This window comes from Centroberyx gerrardi, chromosome 1 (genome assembly GCF_048128805.1).
Source record: "Centroberyx gerrardi isolate f3 chromosome 1, fCenGer3.hap1.cur.20231027, whole genome shotgun sequence".
NCBI classification, from domain to species: Eukaryota; Metazoa; Chordata; class Actinopteri; order Beryciformes; family Berycidae; genus Centroberyx; species Centroberyx gerrardi.
This window is the reverse complement of record NC_135997.1, coordinates 27,334,838-27,356,562: the sequence shown is the minus strand read 5'-3', so window position 1 is coordinate 27,356,562 and position 21,725 is coordinate 27,334,838. Positions and strand designations below refer to the sequence as shown.

Here is a 21,725-nt window from a genome sequence, read left to right as displayed (position 1 = left end):
TTTTGGTGTCTGTGTTCTCACAGGCAATGGGTAAGTTGACCAATGGGCCAATGTCCCCAAAAATTGGCGTATTCCTTTGATGTATATTAGATGTAAGTTTAAAGTCAATGTAAATGTCATAATATACACCTATTTAACAATAAATGCCAATTTTTTTCTTGTATTTATATATCAAAATCCCATTACTTTTACTTCCTGGAAAATTGTATCTGGTTACCTCATTGTGTACCAGTAAGAGTAAATAAACATTCCAACCAAATAAAACTGCCTTTCTCCCTAACTGGTATCCCAGTGGATTTAGAGCAAGATGCTCTAAAAATGCTGTTTCATTGTAACTTTAAGTCAAAATAAGAAAAAATAAGAAAAGAAAAAAATGCTGTTTCATTGTGAGTTTAAGTAAAAAAAAAAATGGAAAAAAGCCAAAAACAAAATGCTGAACAAAAAAATGAAAACAGAGATTAAAATAAAAAAAAACAACAAAACAAAAACAGAGAGGGAAACAATAGGTGCACAGGTGTAACCAATACCAGGAAACAGTGTGGTTACAATGTTAACAGGTACTCAAAGATATGAGAGTAACTGACCCCAATTCGTGAATAATTACACTGAGGGAGGCTGGGGAGAGCATGCCATCTCCACCCACTTCTCTTTCTGTTTTATTTCATTGTCATATTTGGGTCACATACTGTTCTCTTGTACTCTGCTGGTACTCCCATAGTTTTTTCTTTTGATCCCTCGCTTTTATTTCTCTCTCTCTCTGTCTCTCTTAATTTCTCTCCCCCTTTCTCTGTCTCTCTATCTCTATGTTCTCACTTTCTCTCCCTCTCCTCTTTTGTCTCATCCTCATTGTCCCTTTCTCTCTCTCTCTTTCTGTCTCTCGCTTTCTCTTTCTCTCTCCTCTCAGTTTCTGTCTTTGCTTTATCTCCTCTGTAGCTCTGGTTTCTGTGACCACTGGTCTGGCAGCTCGCCTCAGGGTGCAGCTTGCCTGCTACAGACTGGTGAGCAACATGCACTTGTTTATGCTCACAATGGGCATTGGAGGTGTACTGAGTGCAGTTTTGGATGATGGCACCTTGGCATTTGACTTTTTGAATGTCTTTTTTTGTTTTGAATTTTTGTTTTTCTTATGTTTTTTTTTTGTTTGTGTTTCTGAATAGATTTGGAAGCTCAAGAGGTCAATAAAGTAGTTTTTAAATTCTAAATCTCTCTCTCTCTCTCTCTCTCTCTCTCTCTCTCTCTCTCTCTCTCTCTCTCTCTCTCTCTCTCTCTCTCTCTCTCTCTCTCTCTCTCTCTCTCTCTCCCCCTCTCTTCAGTTCAATAATTCAGTGGGTGCTTCTTGGCATGACATTGAGATTCTATACATTGCCAAAGCAGAAAGTTACAAGATAATCAACATTCATTATAGTAAAATCAATAGAACAAATTGCTATATATTGTACAATGATGTTTATTCCTCAGTGGTGGTGCTTATTTCCCTGCGTGTGTCCTTTCTCTCTCTCTCTCCCTCTCTCTCTCTCTCTCGTTCTCTCCTTTCTCTGTCCTTTGTATCTGTCTCAACCCTTCTTTCTCCCCCTATCTCTCTTATTTTCTCGTTCTGTATCTGTTAATTCCACCCACCTCCCTCTCTCTTGCCTCTGATGTGTTAGTGTGTAGTCGTTCAGCCCACCGGGGTTCTTGTCCCGCCTGTCGCCACAGCACAAACACCAGAACGGGTTCGTTTGTTAGAAGTCCATTGTCGACCACTGGGTAAGACGCGGACTTCAAAGTGAACCCCATTCAATAACACAGGTCTCCCACTGAGACAGTGGCCCCGCAACGCACCGCCGGACAAACTCCCGCTCGGCCAGAGCCCTCATCAGTCGAACTTGCTTTTCATGCAACATCAGAGCTGTCAGTCCATCGACCCAGTGTGGGTATACACTGGCCAAGATCTGCAGCACAGTCTCCAAGCACAACGCACTAGAAAACAAGACAGAAAGACACAGTTCTGGAGGCATGCAGGCACAGCAGGGGGCTTGAATAGCTACAGTTTTGTTTTTTACATTGTAGGCATTTTGCTGATGCTGTTATCCAGAGGGCAATGACAAAATAAATTTAAATTTCTAAGATCGGCAGCATTACACGCAACCAGTAGTACAACAGCATTGTTGGTTAAGCTACTCAGTCAGAACTGCAGAATCACCCCTCATTTTCCATCACAGACTGAAAACCTGAGCCACACACACACACACACACACACACACACACACAAGTTAGGCACTTAGTTGTTGTTATATTATTAGATTTACACATTCTTACTGACTTATATCTGCTGGTAAGGTGATGTTTTTACTTTACTTTTCTTGATTACTGTAATAGCACTTTTTGTTTTCATGGCACTCTGAACTATCTGGCTTCTTACCCTATTGGTGCTTGATGAATGTTCACTTATGTTACTGTTGCACTAACTGTAGGTTGCTATGGATAAGAGTGTCGCAAAATGTCTAGATTGTACTTTTTGTGTTTGTTTGTTTTATTCCCTAAGATTACTGAGCATGTATACTGCTTCACATACACACTCTTACACACATTGGAGCCGATTACAACCGCAGTCTTCTGCTTTTGGCCACAGCTCTCCAGCTTCCTTGGAACAGTTAGGAGTGAAGTGAGTTGGTCAAGGGCACTTTGACAGTAGTTGTGGAAGGTAAAAGTGTCATTTATTCACCTTCCCAGCCAGTCCCACAAGTCAAACCAGCAATCTTCCAGTCACCAGCCTGCTTCTCAAATCTCTAGGCTACTGCTGCCCCAGTGAAGTTAATCTAGTTTACTTGGTAACTCTGCTCTGTACATATACATATAGAGAGAAAAGAATACAGATGATAACATAAACCTACAGCAAATCTAAGTCCTCATAATTTCTCAGAAAATCAGTCACCTAAACTCAGCCACGGTTACCATAACAGATGAACAACTAAGAACATCAGTCGTATCCTGCCACTACAGCAGCGCAGCATAGAAACAAACATAACGTTAGCCTAGTTAGCTCTGTACATAATGGAAACACATAACGAACCAGCTGGGATTTCCCTTTATCAGGCTCAGCCCTGCACAGCTCGAAATGAGGTATTAGATGTAGTTAGTAGGGCAAGACTAGTTTCCCCAATAGCAATAATCCAGATAACAAATGTTAGATAACGCAAATTGCACTTACCTGTCCAGGAGAAAAATGGCTAACTTTCATTCCTTTGGTCTGCCCTACTTTCAATAGTAACGTTTATTCTTGTTTTTGACCTCGCTCTATCAAAGGCAATTTGGGAGGTGTACTGGAGTTTTTTGGTCGACTGGCTGCTCCACCACGTTTAACACCACGCACCCATGGTCGAGGGAGGCGGAGCTGATTGAGCCTGGACGGCTATAAGGGGTGGGAGGGGCTTCAGCTATAGTGGAGGAGCTTTTTTACAGCCCGTAAAAAATACATTAAGCTGAATACAAAGGACAACAACAAATCAAATGGGGAATGAATAGATTAGAAGTTCATCCCTTCACCATATCTTTTGACCTACTGAGAAGACTGTATGCTAGATTGAAGTGAAAATCTTCCATAGACTTTGTTTAAAGCTAATTAAGGAATCAGGCTTAGAGGACAACATTCATGGTCATAAGACTCTCTGCTGTAATGTTGCATCTTAACTTATGCAAACACAGAAAAATATGTACGCTTCAGGGTTGGACTCAATTCTCTTCCATTTAAATTGATTCAGAAAGTGGAAGTCCAATCTATGAAGTGCCATGTTCTGTTGTCATTTAGATCCTTATTTGTTTGTTTGTCTTTTTTTGTTTGTTTGTTTATTTATTTTGAGATGAGATGTTTATTTTATTGTGTTTTTATCAATTCCCTTCATGTTCTCTTTTGATGAGCACTGTGAAAACAAAAAACAAGATAAGAACAGGGTAGCTGTTACAAGTGGATGCCATGTAAACGCAGTGTTGCCACAGAAGCCTGATTCAATGTGTAGGTGATTGTTAATTGGTGCATTAATGAGGGGTAGAGGTGTGAGAGGGGAAGGGGAAGTGTCCAATGTTGCGATGCGCCTTCTTTTCATATGTTAACTGTGCTGTGTCAATGTGGTTAGGTGACCTTCAAAGGAATAGTTCACCCAAAAATGACTCACCCCCATGCCAGTAGAAAATCAGGTAAAGTTTGTTAGTCCATACAACAGGCCCTGAGCTTCCCAGCTGAAGTACGTTGCAGCTTCTCCAAAACAAGTGAAGTTGCTGGGGTCCTGTCTTCACAGTTCAAAAAATAACAGAAAATAACATATAATAAAATGGCTCCATGCAGCTCTTCCAACATAATCCAAGTCTCTTGAAGCCAAAAGATGACTTGAAAAGAACGACATTTACACCATTATTTAGCTGAAATCGTCACTGTAGCTGTTGATTTCAAAAGATGTCACGCTGCAACGTACTTCAGCTGGGAAGCTCAGGGACTGTTGTATGGACTAACAAACTTTACCCGATTTTACTTTTACTGGGGGTGAGTAGATAATGACTGAATTTTCATTTTTGGGTGAACGATTCCTTTAAGGTGAATATTATGCATATAGTTGAAAATAGAGACATAGAGTGAATCATAAATCACTGACGATCAGCTGTGACACCCAGCTGACTCAATTAACATGTAGCTAGCATGTATGAATCCCTTACCTATATCAGTAGTTAAAAATGCCCTTCGGTTATATCCACAAGAATTATCGGCAAGCTGTGATTTCGCTGCTGTAGCCTACCGGTGAGTGAAAGACCAGCGGGGAGAGCGTTCCCAGACACCTGGAGCGGGAAGAAATACAGGGGCGGTCTCCACTTGCATTAGTTTGGCTCCACTGTATCATTTCACTACAATTTGTTGTTTAAATAGTTATTTTTACTAACAATCATCAGTTACTGTAGGCTATATTAATACGTGGATACAGCACTTTTGTGAATATTTATCAAACAACAAATTCTGTTATCTATAGCATACCTGGAGTCGCCTGTCAGCCCTGGGAAACATATGTTTTATGGTGTATGCTGGGGACCTTGGAAGTTTCCTACGGTGTCACTCCCTTAAGGTGCGCTTGAAACATTTACCTTGATGCACCGGTGGGTGGGTTGGCTTCGTCACCTGTTATCCACCCACACACGCTTTGTCCACAGACAAAATCAAAGGCACCCAGTCAACTTTTCCAGTTTGCTTTAACCTCTGTGACAGCTTGCAATTTGCATTAACCTCAATGACAACTTGTGCAGACCCTGAAACCCATTTCACAAGGGTGTATGCCTTACGGCATCCACTCTAAAAAACAGACTAAATTAACAAAACTGAGAAGCAAGGCTCTATCATTATTTTGTTATTATGTGAATTGCATTTTCTGTTTTCAGTTGGCTTAAATACAACTGAACTGACTCCAACCCTGGTGTGCTTCCACCTTGTGTAACTCCATAAACTTTGAAACAGGAGATTTGCCTCAGGTATGTGGAAATGCGGCACACAATGACGTGAGGTGTTGATGCGCAATGTAATAGAGGAAGGCTTTTATATAAGAGTCACAGAGGAGCAGACCCCCTCAGCTGCTAGTGTGTGTGTGTGTGTGTGTGTGTGTGTGTGTGAGTGTGTGTGTGTGTGTGTGTGTGTGTTGGCTGGAGGCTGTGTGTTACAGATGGCCAGAGAGGGCTTTCCCCTCAGGTAGACATATACAGCTGACAGAAGGCCTGAAAGCATTCACTGTTGGCATGAATCCTCTGGATAACACTCTCTCTCTCTCTCTCTCTCTCTCTCTCTCTCTCTCTCTCTCTCTCCGTGTGTTTCTGTCTCTATCTCTGCCTCTCTCTCTCCCTCTTCCTCTCTCTTTCTGTCAATACCTCTGTCTTTCTCCGTCACTCTCTCCATCTATCTCTCTGTCTCCTCTCTCTCCCTCCCTCTGTGTCTGTCTGTGTCTCTATCTCTGTCAATATCTCTCTCTCTTTCCATCACTCTCTCTCTCTCTGTCTCTTTCACTATCACCTCTCTGCCTCTCTCTAACTATACCTCTTTCTCCTTCTTGTCTTACCTCTCTTTCTCCTTCTATCTCTACCTCTCTTTCTCTCTCTTCTGTCTCTCAGTATCTTGGTCTCCATTTCACTCCCCCTCTCTTTCTCGCTGCCTCTCATCTGTTTTCCCTCTTCTCTGTCTCTCTCTCCCTCTTTCTCTCTGTCAAGATCTATCTTTGCCCCCCCCTCCTCCCCACCCCCCCTTCACACACACACACACACCTCCTTCTCTCTTTCTGTCCATCTTATCTGGATCTGAACCAGGCCGGCAGTTCTGGCCCGTTGCCTGTCCTCCTTGGGGACCAGAGCAGAGCTGAGAAAAGAGAGGAGCAACGCCTCAGGCCTCAGCCTCCTTAGCCTTATCTTTGTTCACACACACACACACACACACACACACATACGCACACAATTTCGTATACTCACACACCACACAGAGACATATGTGTGGAGTCATACATGCGCAGTAGGGGTCAGAGTCCTTACAGTTCAACTACATTTTTATTCTCAGGAGAGCGATTCCTGACGCATCATGATTTTCAGCTCACTGCATGGTGATTTTTTTTTTTCCACTACTTGACTGCATAATAACCATTAGACAGACAACAGGCTAACAGACATTTAAAGAGGTGTGTTGCTGTGGTGGAAGAAGGCAGTGATGCGCCTCAGCCTTCCCAGTAGTGGTGACAGAGTGGACAGCTGCCTCCTGAAAGGTGACATTTTTACTGAAACAGGTGCTGCTTGGTGGATCGCTTGTATGCCGAATTTACCAGTGGCTCATACTGATTGAAAAAAGGTCTTGTTCATATTTTATGAAGTATGTATGCTTGCTGATAAGCAAGGCAACATTAAATTACCAGATTTTTTAATGGACTTAGGCGTGAGATTCTCTCCCATGCAAATGAAGAGAGACTTCATAGTATTACCATCATAGAATATGCACATCACTTGATCGGTATGAAATAACCTAAATAACTCTGTCTACAACTTAGCTCATATGTGGAATTACTCAGTCGGACATGTTCTGTAATTCCCCTGCCAAACACAGAGCAAGTGACTTAGCCAGTCTATCTGTGTGAACATTCTTAATGGAGGCTTTGATACTGCGCTAATTGAATCCACAGCGCTTAACCAGGCTTGGATGCATTACCACAGTGGCAACAGTCATGTCAGAAAACCCGCCCACAACCACGTGCCTGCAGGACAAACCATAGACTAAAATGTGTGCATAAAGGTTAATGTGAACACATGCATTAACACATGCATTTGTCCACATACACTCACACAGATGCACTCACGCAGATGCACACATATGAACGTGCACACACATACACACGCCTACTCATAATCACAGGCACACGCATACACACACTTACTCATAATCACAGGCACAAGCATACATGTGCGCCGAGACACTCACACATACACACACACGTAAAATACATACACACACACACCAACACCAGCAGTGGGCGGACCCAGGCGAGGCAGAAACACACTAATGGATAATGACTGGGTTTGACAGCAGGAGAGTGAGCTGAGTCACTCTGGGCGCACAGGCAATGAATAAAAGAACGGGAGCCGCTGTCTGAATACCCCTCGCTCACTGGATTTCCTTTGATACCATACTATTCCTGCCAGTCTCCCTTGGTAATCCTGCTCATTACACCAGGCTGTCCCTCCACTCTGAGACTGGCAGCAGTGGTGAGTTTGAGAGGAGAATAGGAGGAGGGGGGGGGGGGGGGGGGGGGGAGCCATCCTCACTGGCTCGCCAGCACAGCAAGACAGGCTGTAACCAGTAGTTGCATTGTCTTGTCTGTTTCTTGATGATTAGTCTAGCATTCAGCTTTCACTGTAGGCCGCTCTTGCCGTCATCGTCTGACACGCAAACACAAGCGCTGATAAATTAATACGTCTCGGCTTCTCTCCAACATGGCAGCCTGTATTGTCCAAGAGATACGGAAATACCAGTGCTGCTGCATTTGTCTGTGATTTGTTGGTTGAAAAGTGTTTTTTTTTTTCTAGCAGAAGTATAGACTCTCGCTGTTTGGCTTCGTGTGTCATCCGCTAATGGGAAAATTCGCTGTTTTCATTCATTGGAAGCGGCGAATCTTTCTGCTCTGTGAAAGGAGCCAGTGAAAAAGTTCTGTGAAAGCTGCCAATCACATCATCCTATTACTCTATTGGTTAGTGCTGTTTGACAGGTGCAAAATTACAGACTCTTGCTGTTTCACGAGCTGCATCATCTGAAGACAGGAAGATTGCTTCTGAAAGCAGCCAGGCCTACCGCTCTGTGAAAGCAGCCAGTCATCATAGCAGCATATCATCCCATTGTCTTTGGATGCCTCTGTCCCACTGAGCCAGGTCCAATTAAAACCATCATCATCCCCCAACTATAGCCAACGTTGGCTTGTTCTTCACAAGACCCCGATCCAGCCAAAATCATAATTTGCAGTGTTCCAGCGGTCTATTCTCCCATGGCCTCAGATACAAACAGTTCTGACAAAAGGCCAGATGTCTAGTTTATCTGATTAAACCACTACTGCTTTGGCTAGACAGCTTCTGAAATCTATTCCAAGAATCTCCAGCTTGCATTTTTTTTTTCACCTTCCAGTCGGACACGCTCCTCTCTAAATGTTGAGCTCTCTCCGTCAGTGTCACATTGACACGTAAATGCTATTCCAATTATTCTGCGTCCTCTCTGCTCGCTGTCAAATTACCAGCGCTGGGAGCGGAGCATGGCTCTCCCTGCACCTCTCTGGCATTTTCCCTGACAGGGAGAAGAAAGGAGCCTGAGATGGAGAGAGCAGAAGGAGGGAGGGCTTGGGCTGGGTAAGAGACAAGGTGAATGAGCATTTTAAATGCTGAAGCTGGTAATCAGACAGACTCGGTCTGAGACCGGGAGAGAAGTGTGGGAAGTTTTGCTGTGGATGGGTTTCAGCTGATTGTGCAAACAAGATTGTAGTTCGTGAATGCCTGACCAGGTGCTTCATACACAAGGTATGGAATAAAATGAAATAAAAAAATCCCTGCAAACTGAATTGATGCTCCCTTTAGTGGTTTATTCAGCAACATATTTTTCTCAACTACTCTTAGCCAGCCATATGCTCATGTGAAGGAAAGGGAGGATGTATATATAGACAGGAGGCAGCAATAGGCTGAGGGTTAGAGAAATGGATGGGATGTGAATGCAATGTTGCCAGTTTGGATCCCTGAACCAGTTGGGCAAATCTGGGCAGGGGAAGCGAATGAGGAACGCTCTTCCCTCCTGAAACAACTAGCATGGAGGAGCTCTTGTGCAAGACATGTAACCCCCAGTTTCTCCAATGGAGCTACTCAGTGAGCAACAGTAAAATACTGTGATTATAGTGGGAAGAAGCAGTGCTGACAAACAGCTTGTATCCTCAGCAAACCCTTTGCTGGGTTAATAAAGGTAAAAAAAAAAAAAAAAGACATTTTCCTTTTTGGTTTCAGGCTATTTTATTGGTCATATTTAAGGTCAATATCTGCCCCGGCATTGTTGCTTTTTTTCAGGAGGGGGTTGAGTTATTTTTGTTTTCTCCTCAATAAGCTCAGCAGTGGTCTGGCAGTCAGCAGCATGTAAGCTCCGGCAAAAACAAGGCACTGCAACAAGCTGTGTTTCTTAAATGACACCTCAGCTCTGGGGACCTTGGGGCAACAGCCACCTGACGTGTATAAGAGTTATTTCAGGCATAAGGGAGTGTCAGTCAGAGCGACAGCACTGTGCAGCATTCACACATGCATACACACACACACACACGCACAGTTACACACACATCCTGCTCTCATTAGCACAGAGCTCTAGAGGGGTTGAGTAAGTGCTGCTCCACTCAGATGTTCACACACACTTCACTGCCTGTCAAAGCCCAACCACACAGCGCACTGTGGAAAGCGAAGCTTCTGTAAAAAGTCTCTAAGAAGCAAACTTTTACCGTTATTATTTCCATCATCATCAACCGTGCAGAGCTGAAGGCAGCGGGAAGAAATCTGCAGCGGTCGTGCGTGCGGCAGCGTGTTGTAGAGTTTGTAGGCGCGTTGTTGTGTTTATTGTCTATGTCTGCTGTTTTTATTGTTTCTGTGGTTATCATCGGTGGAGGAGGGGAGCGACGCAGGGGGCACAGGGGGGAGCGAGAGGAAATTAGAGGTAGGAGACTGCAGGCCAGAGGTGAAGCGCTCAAGAGGAGTGGAGTGTAGAAGAGAAGAGAGAAGTGCAGAGGAGAGGAGAGATAAGACACTTGGGGGAAGACAGAGTAAAAGACCAGCATCTGGGGGGGGGGGGAGAACAGTAATAGAGGGAATGTAGAGGAAAACAGTCTGAGACCAGAGGCGAGTAAGAAGAAAACAGGAAAGTGCTTGAGGCTAACGAAGGCCTGGAATGGTCTTGTTTGTGGGGCAGTTGGAGCCCAGAGGTGAGCTACCAGGCATGTTAAGAATGCATTGCTTAGCGTCCGCAGACAAAGAAAGGAGGCTGTTTGGAGGAGTCAGTCCAGGCCCCGGACCTGTTATCCTCTCTTCCATGCAACTCATAAAGGCCGTTTGCTTATGACAGATAATCAATCTGAGCCAGGGCCCATTCGCACTTCAGTGTCAAGGAGCAATGCAATCTCAGGCTAGGATTTCACAACCGCAATAATCCATTTCTCCTACAAAGCACTATTTGAACAGGATTAGTTTTACTGGGGGAGGTCATATAATGTCATTTTTATTAGCACTATGTGTGTTATTCCAGAGGACTTTTCATACGGGATTAAGGGTCTCTGCGATTTCCCTCATTTACCGCTCTAGACCAGATGTAAAACATTATGATCTACACTTCTGCTTATGTGCGCAGTCACACATGCACAGCTACCAGAATGAAATCTCAAAAAACCTGACTCCTGACTAGAGAGGAGGCGCTGCACCTTGTAGCCGTATGGGGTGACGCTCGTTTCCAATAGCAGTTTAGACAGACATGTTTTGACAATCTGCCAAAACCAGAACACATTTTTACATTATGGAGATGTCAATTTGAACTCCATTGCTCGTAGTTCGCTGAAAAACAGAAGGTAGTTTGCTCCTAATATTTTACTTTCTGGACTAATTTCTTTCTGGACTATAGAACCTCCCCATAGTAAACTCAATCCAGTAAAGTATTTTGGTGAAGACAGTTTATCAGGGGACAGACAGGTCCCCTGATAATACTAATGCTGTGTGAATCAACTCTTGGTAATTTTAGCCATAATTTATTTTTGGCGCACGATTCATTTTTCTTCTTCGTCTTCTAAACACACTATCTTTCTCCTGTCAAAAAAATGGAGCCAGTAGTGGAATCTACAGAGCAAGGTTTTGAATGCATTTTTGACTTAAACTTAAATTTTTGCTTTGCTAAATCAGTAAGTGACAAATTGTAATGCATTGACCTCAGTTGTGATTTTAATTAAATGAATTTTATGAAACACAGGGATTGGGATAATTCATTAATTACATGGGGTCCCACATCATACTAGTCCTTTGTGAACAGGACTGAAGTCTGGGACGGTGTATAGGGCTGGAACCTCTGTGGTAACCCCTGGCTCTCTGCATGCCCATTGGGATCACTGACCTGAACTCCAGTCGATGGGCGGGTATCGAAGCTGCTGATCTACTGATGTGTGAGAGGGCGGTCCCTTTACAATTCACTTAGCATTCAGCCGTGGCTGCTATGCTTTACTCACATGTCTGGGCTCATCAGGCCCCGCTGTAATCAGTCGTGCTGTGACAGGAAAACAAGGAGTGTGCGAGAGAACGTGATGCTTACTCAAATGAGAGGCCAGGGTAAACAGTGACAGGGCCAATTTCAGCTCCCAATCTCACAGCAAATAGGGGTGAACAGGGGAGCACAGAGGCTTAACGAAGACGTAGCAGTGCAGAGCATCTGAGCGATCACAGCGCCCCAATGGACCACCAGTACACCACCAGGTCATGATAAAAGGATTTGACATCGCCTTTTATCTTGAAGAAATGAAAAACTGAAAAAAAGAAAAAAAAAAAGAAAGGGGTCATTAAACAACCTGTTTAATCCCTCCAAAAAAAACAGTGGAAAAAGCCTTTTTATAAATGGCCATATACAAATTCTGACTCTTTTTCATATCAAAATCTTATGCCTTGGGATTTCTTGGGTAATGGCCCCTGTTTTGAATTATTTTGGTTTTTTCCCCAAGATGAATGCCATTGCCAAATCTTTGTCCAGATCTATATCTTTGTATTCCACAGGGCACTTTGTTCATACGATCATCCATAAAGTTTGTTAGCACTGCAGCACACCTTGCAGTATGTCTTTCTTCTCTTTTCTCTTTGAATAGTTGGCTCAGTACTCAGGCTACAGATACATGAGAGCATAACACTTCTTATGAGCTTCTCTCATATATGGTTTCGTGTCATCATCAGTTCTGTTGAATCCCCTGTTTTTCTTTATCTAGCCATGCCCCTGCAGGTTCCAGGATACCAGCTGCTCTGCCTGCAGATGTGGTTGTGTGAACCCCGTCTCACAAATTCCCGGCTTCTAACCAGCCAACTTTCAAAAAGTCCAGTGCTTTTTTTACGGACTTGCATCCTAACCTCTCAGCTCCTTGTCAAGAGCTGCCATCAACAAGGGAGTGTCTGGTAGAGAGAATGCTGCAGCGTGCGCTCCGCTCTGCGCCTAGGTCAAGAGCTCTGCAGCATCTAAATAAGATACGTGCCAATTAAAGCCTCCTGCGCCACATCTCGGCCGCTATAATTCACTTAACCCCCGATCGTAGCTGACAGGTAGCATTTGTTTACACATCCCTCCTCATGCAAGCTGCCAGGCTTCCTTCCTCTACATTGTATTAAAACAACCCACCTCCTACCACACCCCTACATACAGCTCTCCGACTCTCTGTTTCAGGATCCACTCAGAGAATATATCATTGTCAAATTGAATTGTCTTAACGACAATCTGTGCCACATTCTACGTATAACCCCTTTGAGCTGATTCCTATCTGTGTAGTTCATTATTTCCCCTCCTGCTGCGTTCGGTGCCTTAACTTACCAGCGTGAGAAAAGACTTCTAAGATTTCACAGAAAAGGAAGCCCAAGATATCCCAATTTGGAGCAAATGAAAACATGAAGCAGATTATTATAGCTACCTTTTGTAATGCCTCAGCGACAGTTTCGCTTTCTCTATTATTAAAATGCATTTTTGCAATTTCATGGCCATATATGAAGGGTTTCATTCCAAAGCACTATACAGTATATCCATTGGTAATCATTTAATATCTCTAAGATATAGAGGATCCAGTCTATAAAAGTTACCTTTGCTTTAAATGATAACACACTTGGTTTTAATTTTGTGCTATCAGTCATTTTGTAAGATGTGTCATTTTTGGAATAAAACTCATATATCATGTATATCTTGAGAGATAAGCATGATATATTCCATATATCAAGATATATATAACATATTCCGTGTAGCAATCAATATGTACATGATGTATTCCATATATTAGAAGTGTGATTACATGATAAATTATATTTTTCACACATCAAGTATTTAATATATATATATATGTCTATAACACTTTATCATGTAGCGTCCTCAATACCTGTATAAGATAATAAGCAGGAGTGATGTCATGAGTGATGATGAGCTGAATAGCTGCATGGTCTCGGAAGCAGGAAAGCAAAGCGCTTTGAAAATAGTGCAAAGGTGTTAATGCAGCACCACGGCCTCACATCATAAATAGCCTTCCGCCGAGCTCAGTTTTTATCTCACCGAATATTGATGTAGGTTTTGTATGCTTAGCATGTGCTCCGCCGCAGAGAATTATGAGCCAAACCATGAGTTATTTATGTTGCATGGGAGGCACATTGATTTAATGTGGCGGGGGATTGAACGTATTGTCCTCCTTTTCCCTTGAATTTCAACTAATGAGAGCGCGCAACCCTGACGATTTATGAGGCCTCCAACCCTTGACCTTCATGCGGGGTCAGAGGTGGAAGGCGAGCCCATACGCCGCAGCGTGAACATCATGTAATTTATGGCTTTCACTAATAACTGTATCCTCACATGCACCCTCTGAGGTGCAGTAAAATGGAATTGTGTTCAGAGTCAAATTAGTGAGCGTTTCCTCAGGAGGTCAGAGGAATGTCATGATGGGGTTTCAGGAGGGGATCTCAGAAGGCAGGTGAATGTGCACCACTGGTTAGCAGCCCTTTGTTTACAACATGATACTGTGGCTGCGTCATGACAAGTACCATCCATAATCTTAAACATTACCTCATTCATACATAAAATGTGAACAGTGCTGATCTACAGTAAATGGAATCTTCTCATGTGGATAATGTCAGCAGCTCCTCATCCGTCCCACACCATGTAATCATTTGGTTCGTCTCATTCTCACACTCCGCTTAAGTTAGCTCTCATGAAATGTACTATAACTATATAGTCATAGTACCTTATCACCAGTGGGTGTGGCTGCATGTGCTAGGAGCCAGCCAGGAGCTTTAAAGGGGCATTAAGTAATCTTTGAAGTCTATCGACCTCTATCGACAACCAGCAGGACAACATCGACAGAAGTTGCCTCCTCCTACACAAGCCACTCCACCCCCAACGCCTACCATCCCCTTGAGCTACAGTAGCCTGTCATTGACACAAACAGTATTGTCAAATGTTCACAATAGAGTAAGCTAGCTAATTAGGTGATATATCACGATGCAAACTAATACTAATACTGCTTTGTCATTTGCTTTTTTGGCTTGAGAACAAGACATTTCAGCTGTGAGGCTTTTTAGCCTTCGCAGTTGAAATGTCTTGCTTCGCCGGTCGCTCGCTCATAGCACCGTCCTCTACCGTTGAGCAGTTGAAAATGTCAGTAGGTGGGGGAGGAGAGTGGGAGTGTTTTGCATTTCCAGAGAATGGGGAGTTTTTGTTCCAAAACAGAGTACAGGCTGGAAAGTGAGTTTTGAAAGGCAGAAATCTCAGCATCTAGCAAAGTAGTCGTTGAGTCACTGGTCAACAACCCTATCAGCCCCCTGCAAGTATATTATGGTCATTTTGTGCTATGTATGGAAAGAGAGTAGTGCCAGCAGATTGTCAAAGTTGAACCATTGAATGAAAAAAAATAATTTGTTGAATGAAAGCTTGAAATTGAATGCAATGGTTTGAATTTAACGTTTAGCTGTAATTTCAAATTCGGTTTTGTTGATTCAGATTCAGCTTCCTGAGACACACATCGGGGCTCAAGGGACTTTTGTTGTCTGAGTGTCGACTGGAAGGCAGTCGCTCCTCCAAGGCTGCCAGCACTGGGCTAACAGTCTTCACTTAGCCAACAACCAATCTGCCAACACTAATCTCTTTCCATACTATGGGGCAGTATTGGCATTGGCACTAGATACAGATTGGAATGGCATCATGGTGGCCACTGTTGAAACATGTCACCATGCTGCTGGCTTCATCTACATACATTGGACTGAAGATTTAGTATTTATTTTTGCCAAACCTGTAGTTTGAGTCGTGAAGACCTAAGAAGGTTCTAAAGCGTTTTCTCCTCCTACAAATCAGACTCTCACACAAATGATAATATACCTGAAATTTAGATGGTCAAATAAACTCCGGGTTGTGTTTTTAAAGAGCCTCTGCCAGCAGGCCTTCAATCCAGAACCGCTGATTGCTTGTCTACAGCTCTGTTCCTCCTGTCAGATCTCAGCCGTCACCTCCTCCTCCCCAGCAGCCGCTCTCCCTGGCCCAGACTGGAAGGATTTCACCACCAACCGCTCAACGCCGGAACATCGTTTTATCTCTTACCACAACAAGCTAAAACATCAATGGACCAGGGCTTAAAGTCTAATACCTCTGTTCTCAAGCGTTTTTCCTCTGATAAACCACACCAGCATGCCAGAGCGCTGTATTCCCACACAGAGTCAAGTGGAGGAGCATCTGTGCAGAGTGCAGGTGTGGGTGGCAGGGGGGTAGAAAGGGGAGTGCAGCTGGTTGGGGTCACAGTGGCTCAGTGTGCTGAATGACTAATGAAAGGTTATGGCGGTGCAGCATGGCTGCCTACTCTGAACAGTGGGCTGGAGGAGGGCACGCCTTGTCTGGCTTCTAGCACCCTCCTGGTCTGCCTCTGGATAAAAATGGGCATTTAACAAGTCCTCCCAGAACACAGGGGCCACAATCCTTCACTTAACAAGCTCATTATTTCACATTGTTTTTGTCCTTTGCTCCTCCTCGGCGGCGGTGGCAGGGAAAAGGGTGTTTGATGTATGTCTCTGTTAGAGAGTTGTACGAGGGTCTTTGAGAGGGAAGGATGATAATGGATCTGCTAATGATGTAGTCCCCACTTTCATGGCTCCTTGCAATAATGTCGGGTCCTCTGCATGAATATTCAGAGGCTTTGTTTCCAAAGGAGAGGTGGACGCTCAAGGTTAGGGTTGAGGGCAACTGAGGACAATGCCAAGGAGTCAAATCCACTTTTAAATCAGGTTCCAGCATCAACAAAATGACCATGGAATACCAGTGAATTGAAGCAAAACATACAGTAACAGAGGCCCTCGTTTGATCAAAACTATGTAGTGACCAGTGGATTGTATATTTATATGAGTTTGTTTGAACCCCTCAGAGTTTCTCAAGGAGGATACTGAGGCAGAATTTGCAGAATTTTACATTTACTATCTGGAGATTAAAAAAACAAAAAACAAAAGACCGCAGTTTAGTTTTGTTGTCACCTGTTTTCTTTCCATTGCAGTGGCAGTCATTGTAGAAGTCTCCCTGCGTGCATTTATCCTGCATCTATACTGCATTAGTGCTGCAGAGAATCCTTTCTTGAATGTTATACAGCAAAATCAGTAAATCGGTATATTCTAAAGCAAAACTCTGTCTCTCAACCAACTAGTTACCAGACCATACATTGTAATTTCCAATTGCTAAAAAGAGAGAAAAAGTACACTTTGCCAAAACAGTTCCTCTTGAGGACGGAGTATAAGTTTCATATTAGAGTATTTCAGCAAGCACGCAGTAAAAACTTGGGCTACGGCAGCTACATCTGTATGTGGAATTACCAAGATGAATTTGTTGCATCTCACAGGATGAAACCTCAGTCTTAACAATTTATCACTGTTTTACCACACAGCAGTAAAAATCAATAACATAGTTATACTGAGTGGAATTGACTGAGTGTGAAATTGCAATCAAATAACAAATATTAGCCTCAACCAAATAGATGCTACAGAGATAAATGATGTTTACAAATCTGCCTGAAATTACACACAGTTTACATTGTTATATTACTTGTTTCAGTTATAGTCTATTGTGGAAAAAATGTACTTCTCATCAGAAGTAATTTTGACTCCCTACTTGAGAGAATATTGTATTTTCAGACCAGAATGCAGACACTATTTGTAACCAATTTTTAACACTAGATTTGTGAAGTCAAATCGAGTCAAGTGAGATTCTTTTCGAAAGCACTTTTAACAAGATAGGTTTGTCACAAAGTGCTTTGCAGGATAACAGGGTGTCCTGGTGGCTCAGTTGGCTAAGGCACATACCATGTAAGTGTGATGTCCTGAGTTCAAATCTGGCCTAGCCTTGTTGCATGCCGTCCCTCCGTCTCTCCCAATCTTTGCTGTTTCTCTCTACTATGTGAACTAATTAGTGCAACGAACAGTGCTTTACAGGGAAAACGAAGGATACAAATACAGATAAAAGAGAGATACAAGATACAAGAGAGAGCAACCTCATCACAGATTTTGTCCAGAAATGTCTAGGTAGTTCAGCATACTGACAGGATAGGCACGATAAGGGGTGATTGCTCTGCTTGAAGGTGTGAAGTGCTACAGTATTGACAGTCACCAACATCTGTGACAACCTCCTAACAAAAACACCTCTTAGCAGGAACCAATTAGACCTTTGGAGATTTCAATTACCACCTTGATGGGGTTTTCAGGATCAATAACCATGAGTGTATCTTGACGAGATGGTCGGGGCTGCGAGGGGCTCACGTTGCTCCGCCGGTTCACAAAGGCAGACATAGAGAAAGCATTGCTATTGTTGCGCTCGGATGTGTTTGCCTGCCAATGGCCCCGGTGTGTCGCGATAAATATTCATGCGTTTTATATTCACCAATGTAAACTGACATCAAAGATGCACATGCTACACGAGCTATCATTAGGGTTAGGAGATCAAATAGCGCAGCAGCACCCGAACAAGATTAGAAAATGTCACACGCCGCCTCCACCACCTCCTCCCCCTCCTCCTCTTCCTGCGCCTCCTCCAGAAGAATGAAGACAGGTAAAGAATCAACGCAGAGAGCCAGCCAGACACCAACACAGAGCTCTCCAGCGCATACTAATCTAAAACAACATTGTACCTCGGCAGCACGTTTTTTCCCCCTCCGCTGAGACGTGTTTAAGTGTGAGATGGGGCCCTGCAGATCTCATCACTTAGGGAAGGTTGTGGCCTGCATCTATCCCACCACTCCCCCCCCCCCCCCCCCTTGCAGGTTCCTATCACTTCCATCCTCAAATTGGAAGTGACAGGCCACTCAGGCAGAGGTGTCTACGCTCCCCCCCCACCCCACCCCCCACCCCCCCCATCAGCGGCCGTGCAGCCCCACTCAGAGCTGTCAGCCTGATTACATATCAGCGGGACAGGGGGACCTAAGGAAAGGAGATGTCCAGCTGGAGACAGACCACTAAACACATCGCCTGTCCTGCTGCCTCACATCTGCCAATACACACACCACCTGTCCCCGAGGCTGCCACAAAACCAATCTATCTGTCTCTATTGCTCTCCTGCACTCCTCCAGAAATAAAACAAACTGCAGCTCTCTTTCTCTCACTTTCTTTCTCTCTCTCTCTTCCTCTCACTGTCCGCAAACTGCATCCATATCTCAAACTGCATCTCTCTTGCTCTCATTTGTTCTTTCTTGCTCTGTCCCTCTCTTTGTCTTTGTCTCTTTGTTTCTTTTTCTTTCTTTCTCACTACTAATCTCATGCTTTCACCCTCCCACCAAAACCCCCCAAAAAAACAACCTGCATCTCTCTTTCTCTCTCTTTCTCTTTCTGTCCGTGTCTCATCTTCAGTGCTTACTACTGGGAGCGCAACTCATTTACCAACTTTTCATGCTTGTGGCAGCTCATTACGCAGATAGACCTACCTGTCTTCCCCCTGTGGACTGGCAGAGCAGCGGTGGTGCCTGGGCTCAGAGGCAGACGTGCTAAGTGATAGCAAGCGCTAAATTATTGGGGGCCTCTGATGCATCAAAGTTCCTAGCTCTCTTCCACGAGGACAAAAATACATGTTGTTTACCTAAGTGCTGATTTTCCTGTCTCTCTTCTTTTCTCTTTCCCCAGGCGTGAAGCTCGGAGGCACTCCACGGCAGTCCAGAGAGGTACGTGTTTACTCCACTTCTCCCAAAACACAGAGATACGCAGCCTGCTGCCGCCTGTTATCTATTGCAAAGTGATTGTCAGCCTTGTACCTCTCAGCGTGTCTGATAGCATCTGTGTAGACAGGCTGACCTCCCGCCGCGCATTCAGGCAGTCAGACATACAGAGTTAACGGCCCCAGTCGAACCTGGCCTAGCCCTAAGGATGCGATCACACCTACAGGTAGTTTTCTTTGGTCTGAACCAGAGTGGAAGTTTACTACTACATTTTTGCATTTGAATCAGAATCAGAATCAGAATCAGAATTCTTTTATTATGCCGAGTATGTTTGCACATACAAGGAAAGTGACTTGGTGTGGTTGGTGCATAGGTACATAAATATAGCAAATACAAGAAATATCAAAATATTAACAAAATATTAACAAAATATTAACAAAATATTAACAACATATATACAAGCATTGTATATATATGAGAGGTAGAGAGTCAGTGAGAGGCAGGGGGCTTGTTTGTGAGCCCCACTGCCATGGGGAAGAAACTGTTCAGGTGGCGTGAGGTTTTGGTCTTGATAGACCGGAACCTTTTGCCGGATGGAAGTCTTTGGAAGAGGTGGTGACCGGGATGGGAAGGATCAGCGATGATCTTTCCCGCTCTCTTCCTGGTCCTGGAGTGGTACAGGTCCAGTAGAGATGGCAGGTTGCAGCCGATGATCTTCTCGGCTGACCGGATGAACCGCTGCAGTCTGCCTCTGTCCTTGGCGGTGGAGGCAGCGTACCAGACGGTGATCGATGATGTGAGGATGGACTCAATGATGGCCGTGTAGAACTGGACCATCGTTTTCAGCGGCATTTTGAGTTTCTTCACCTGCCGCAGGAAGAACATCCTCTGTTGGGCCTTCTTGGTGGTGGCAGTGATGTTCTCCTCCCACCTGAGGTCCTGGTTCGTTTAGGTTCAATTACAAGTGAACCAGGACTTGTAAACAAAAGCCACTTGGACTCATAAGTAGCTCAGTTATTGGACAGAGGTTTGGTAACCTGTCATCCCGCCAGGTTGTTAGGGGGTTGTTAGGGGTTTGTCCTTGGTTCATTTTGTTATGCTAGGCTTTTCATGCATGAGTAACTGCTGGCTATCACTAACGGCTACCAACATCAATCTCTTTATACCCATAAACCCTTGTGTTTTGGGGTCATTTCCTGTAGTTGGTTCGGATTACGTTCTCATTCCTAACAGTTCGCTTGGAAGAGGACCCAGACCCGCATTTTCAGGCATCTTGGTGTGGTTGATTGGAGTGCTACCAAGTTTGAATGGCATACCCGCTCAAATGAAGCGAACTTATGGAGTGTATGCTCCAGTGTTCGAATAAACCGCTCCAAACATGCGTGGTGCGAACATGCCCTAAGTCTCCACGTGTCCTTACGAGGGCAGAGGCATGGCAGTAAAGCCTGCGTGGAGGATTAGAGCCAGGGTTCTGCTAGACTATCGGCTACAAGGTTCAGGTAGTTAGGAGAGAGAGCCACGGCGTGGTCGACTCCAAGAGAGGACACAAACTCGGTTGCTATGTCAGACACGCTCCGCTCCACTTTCTTCTCAGCCGACCTCAGATTGCTCTCGTCTTCGCTGTGATCGTCAGTGCAGATGAGAGACTTACATTAGTGCAAACCCAGAAGTACGTGACGTCTGGTGTGTAGGTTGCTGCCCTATGCTTGCCTCCGCACATTAAACAGACTGGGAGGAACTACTCCCTGCTTTTTTTTTCCTCCAGATGTCCCAGAGGATGAAGGAATATGGCCATTTAAGTCAGGAGGGGGGATGAACCAAGATTCATGATGGTCTCATCACCTTGTCTGTTGTAAAATTAAAATTATACATCCAGTCCATTGGCTTTATGATGCCATTACAGCATTTAATTGAAATAAAATGTCAGAATGCATGATGGCCTTGGGCGTCATCTGATGGCAATCAGGCAGTAGATGATTCTAATTTAGATTTCCCATTAAGTGTTTATAAGACATTTATATGATATTACAGCTCAGTTTATTGATAGGTCATGGATGTCATTGGGTAGTGCGTGTCATTTGAGTTAGGCAAAGTTAGACTGTTGTTTAAGGTGTAGTGAAACAGCACCACCAAGTGGCCTGTTTGAGTATTGAAGGCAACATTTAGGGGTAAATATAATGAATGAATAGTCATTTTGTGTATGAGAATAAAAGCTCAGATTTACCACTTCACTGAGTAAAGAGTCAAAATTATATTTTTGCACAAATATCTGTATTATCATATGAAAATGATCTTTTTGTC

General features: G+C 43.9%; 1 protein-coding gene across 1 annotated transcript in view; it reads left to right on the top strand.

Moving 5' to 3' along the window:
• chst8 (carbohydrate (N-acetylgalactosamine 4-0) sulfotransferase 8) overlaps positions 1-21,725 on the top strand; it is a 118,372-nt gene that overhangs the window by 95,353 nt on the left and 1,294 nt on the right. Inside the window, exon 2 of the mRNA XM_071897389.1 lies at positions 19,393-19,430. Within this exon, the coding sequence (XP_071753490.1) occupies positions 19,393-19,430 (38 nt within the window). The remainder of the gene's footprint in view (positions 1-19,392; positions 19,431-21,725) is intronic.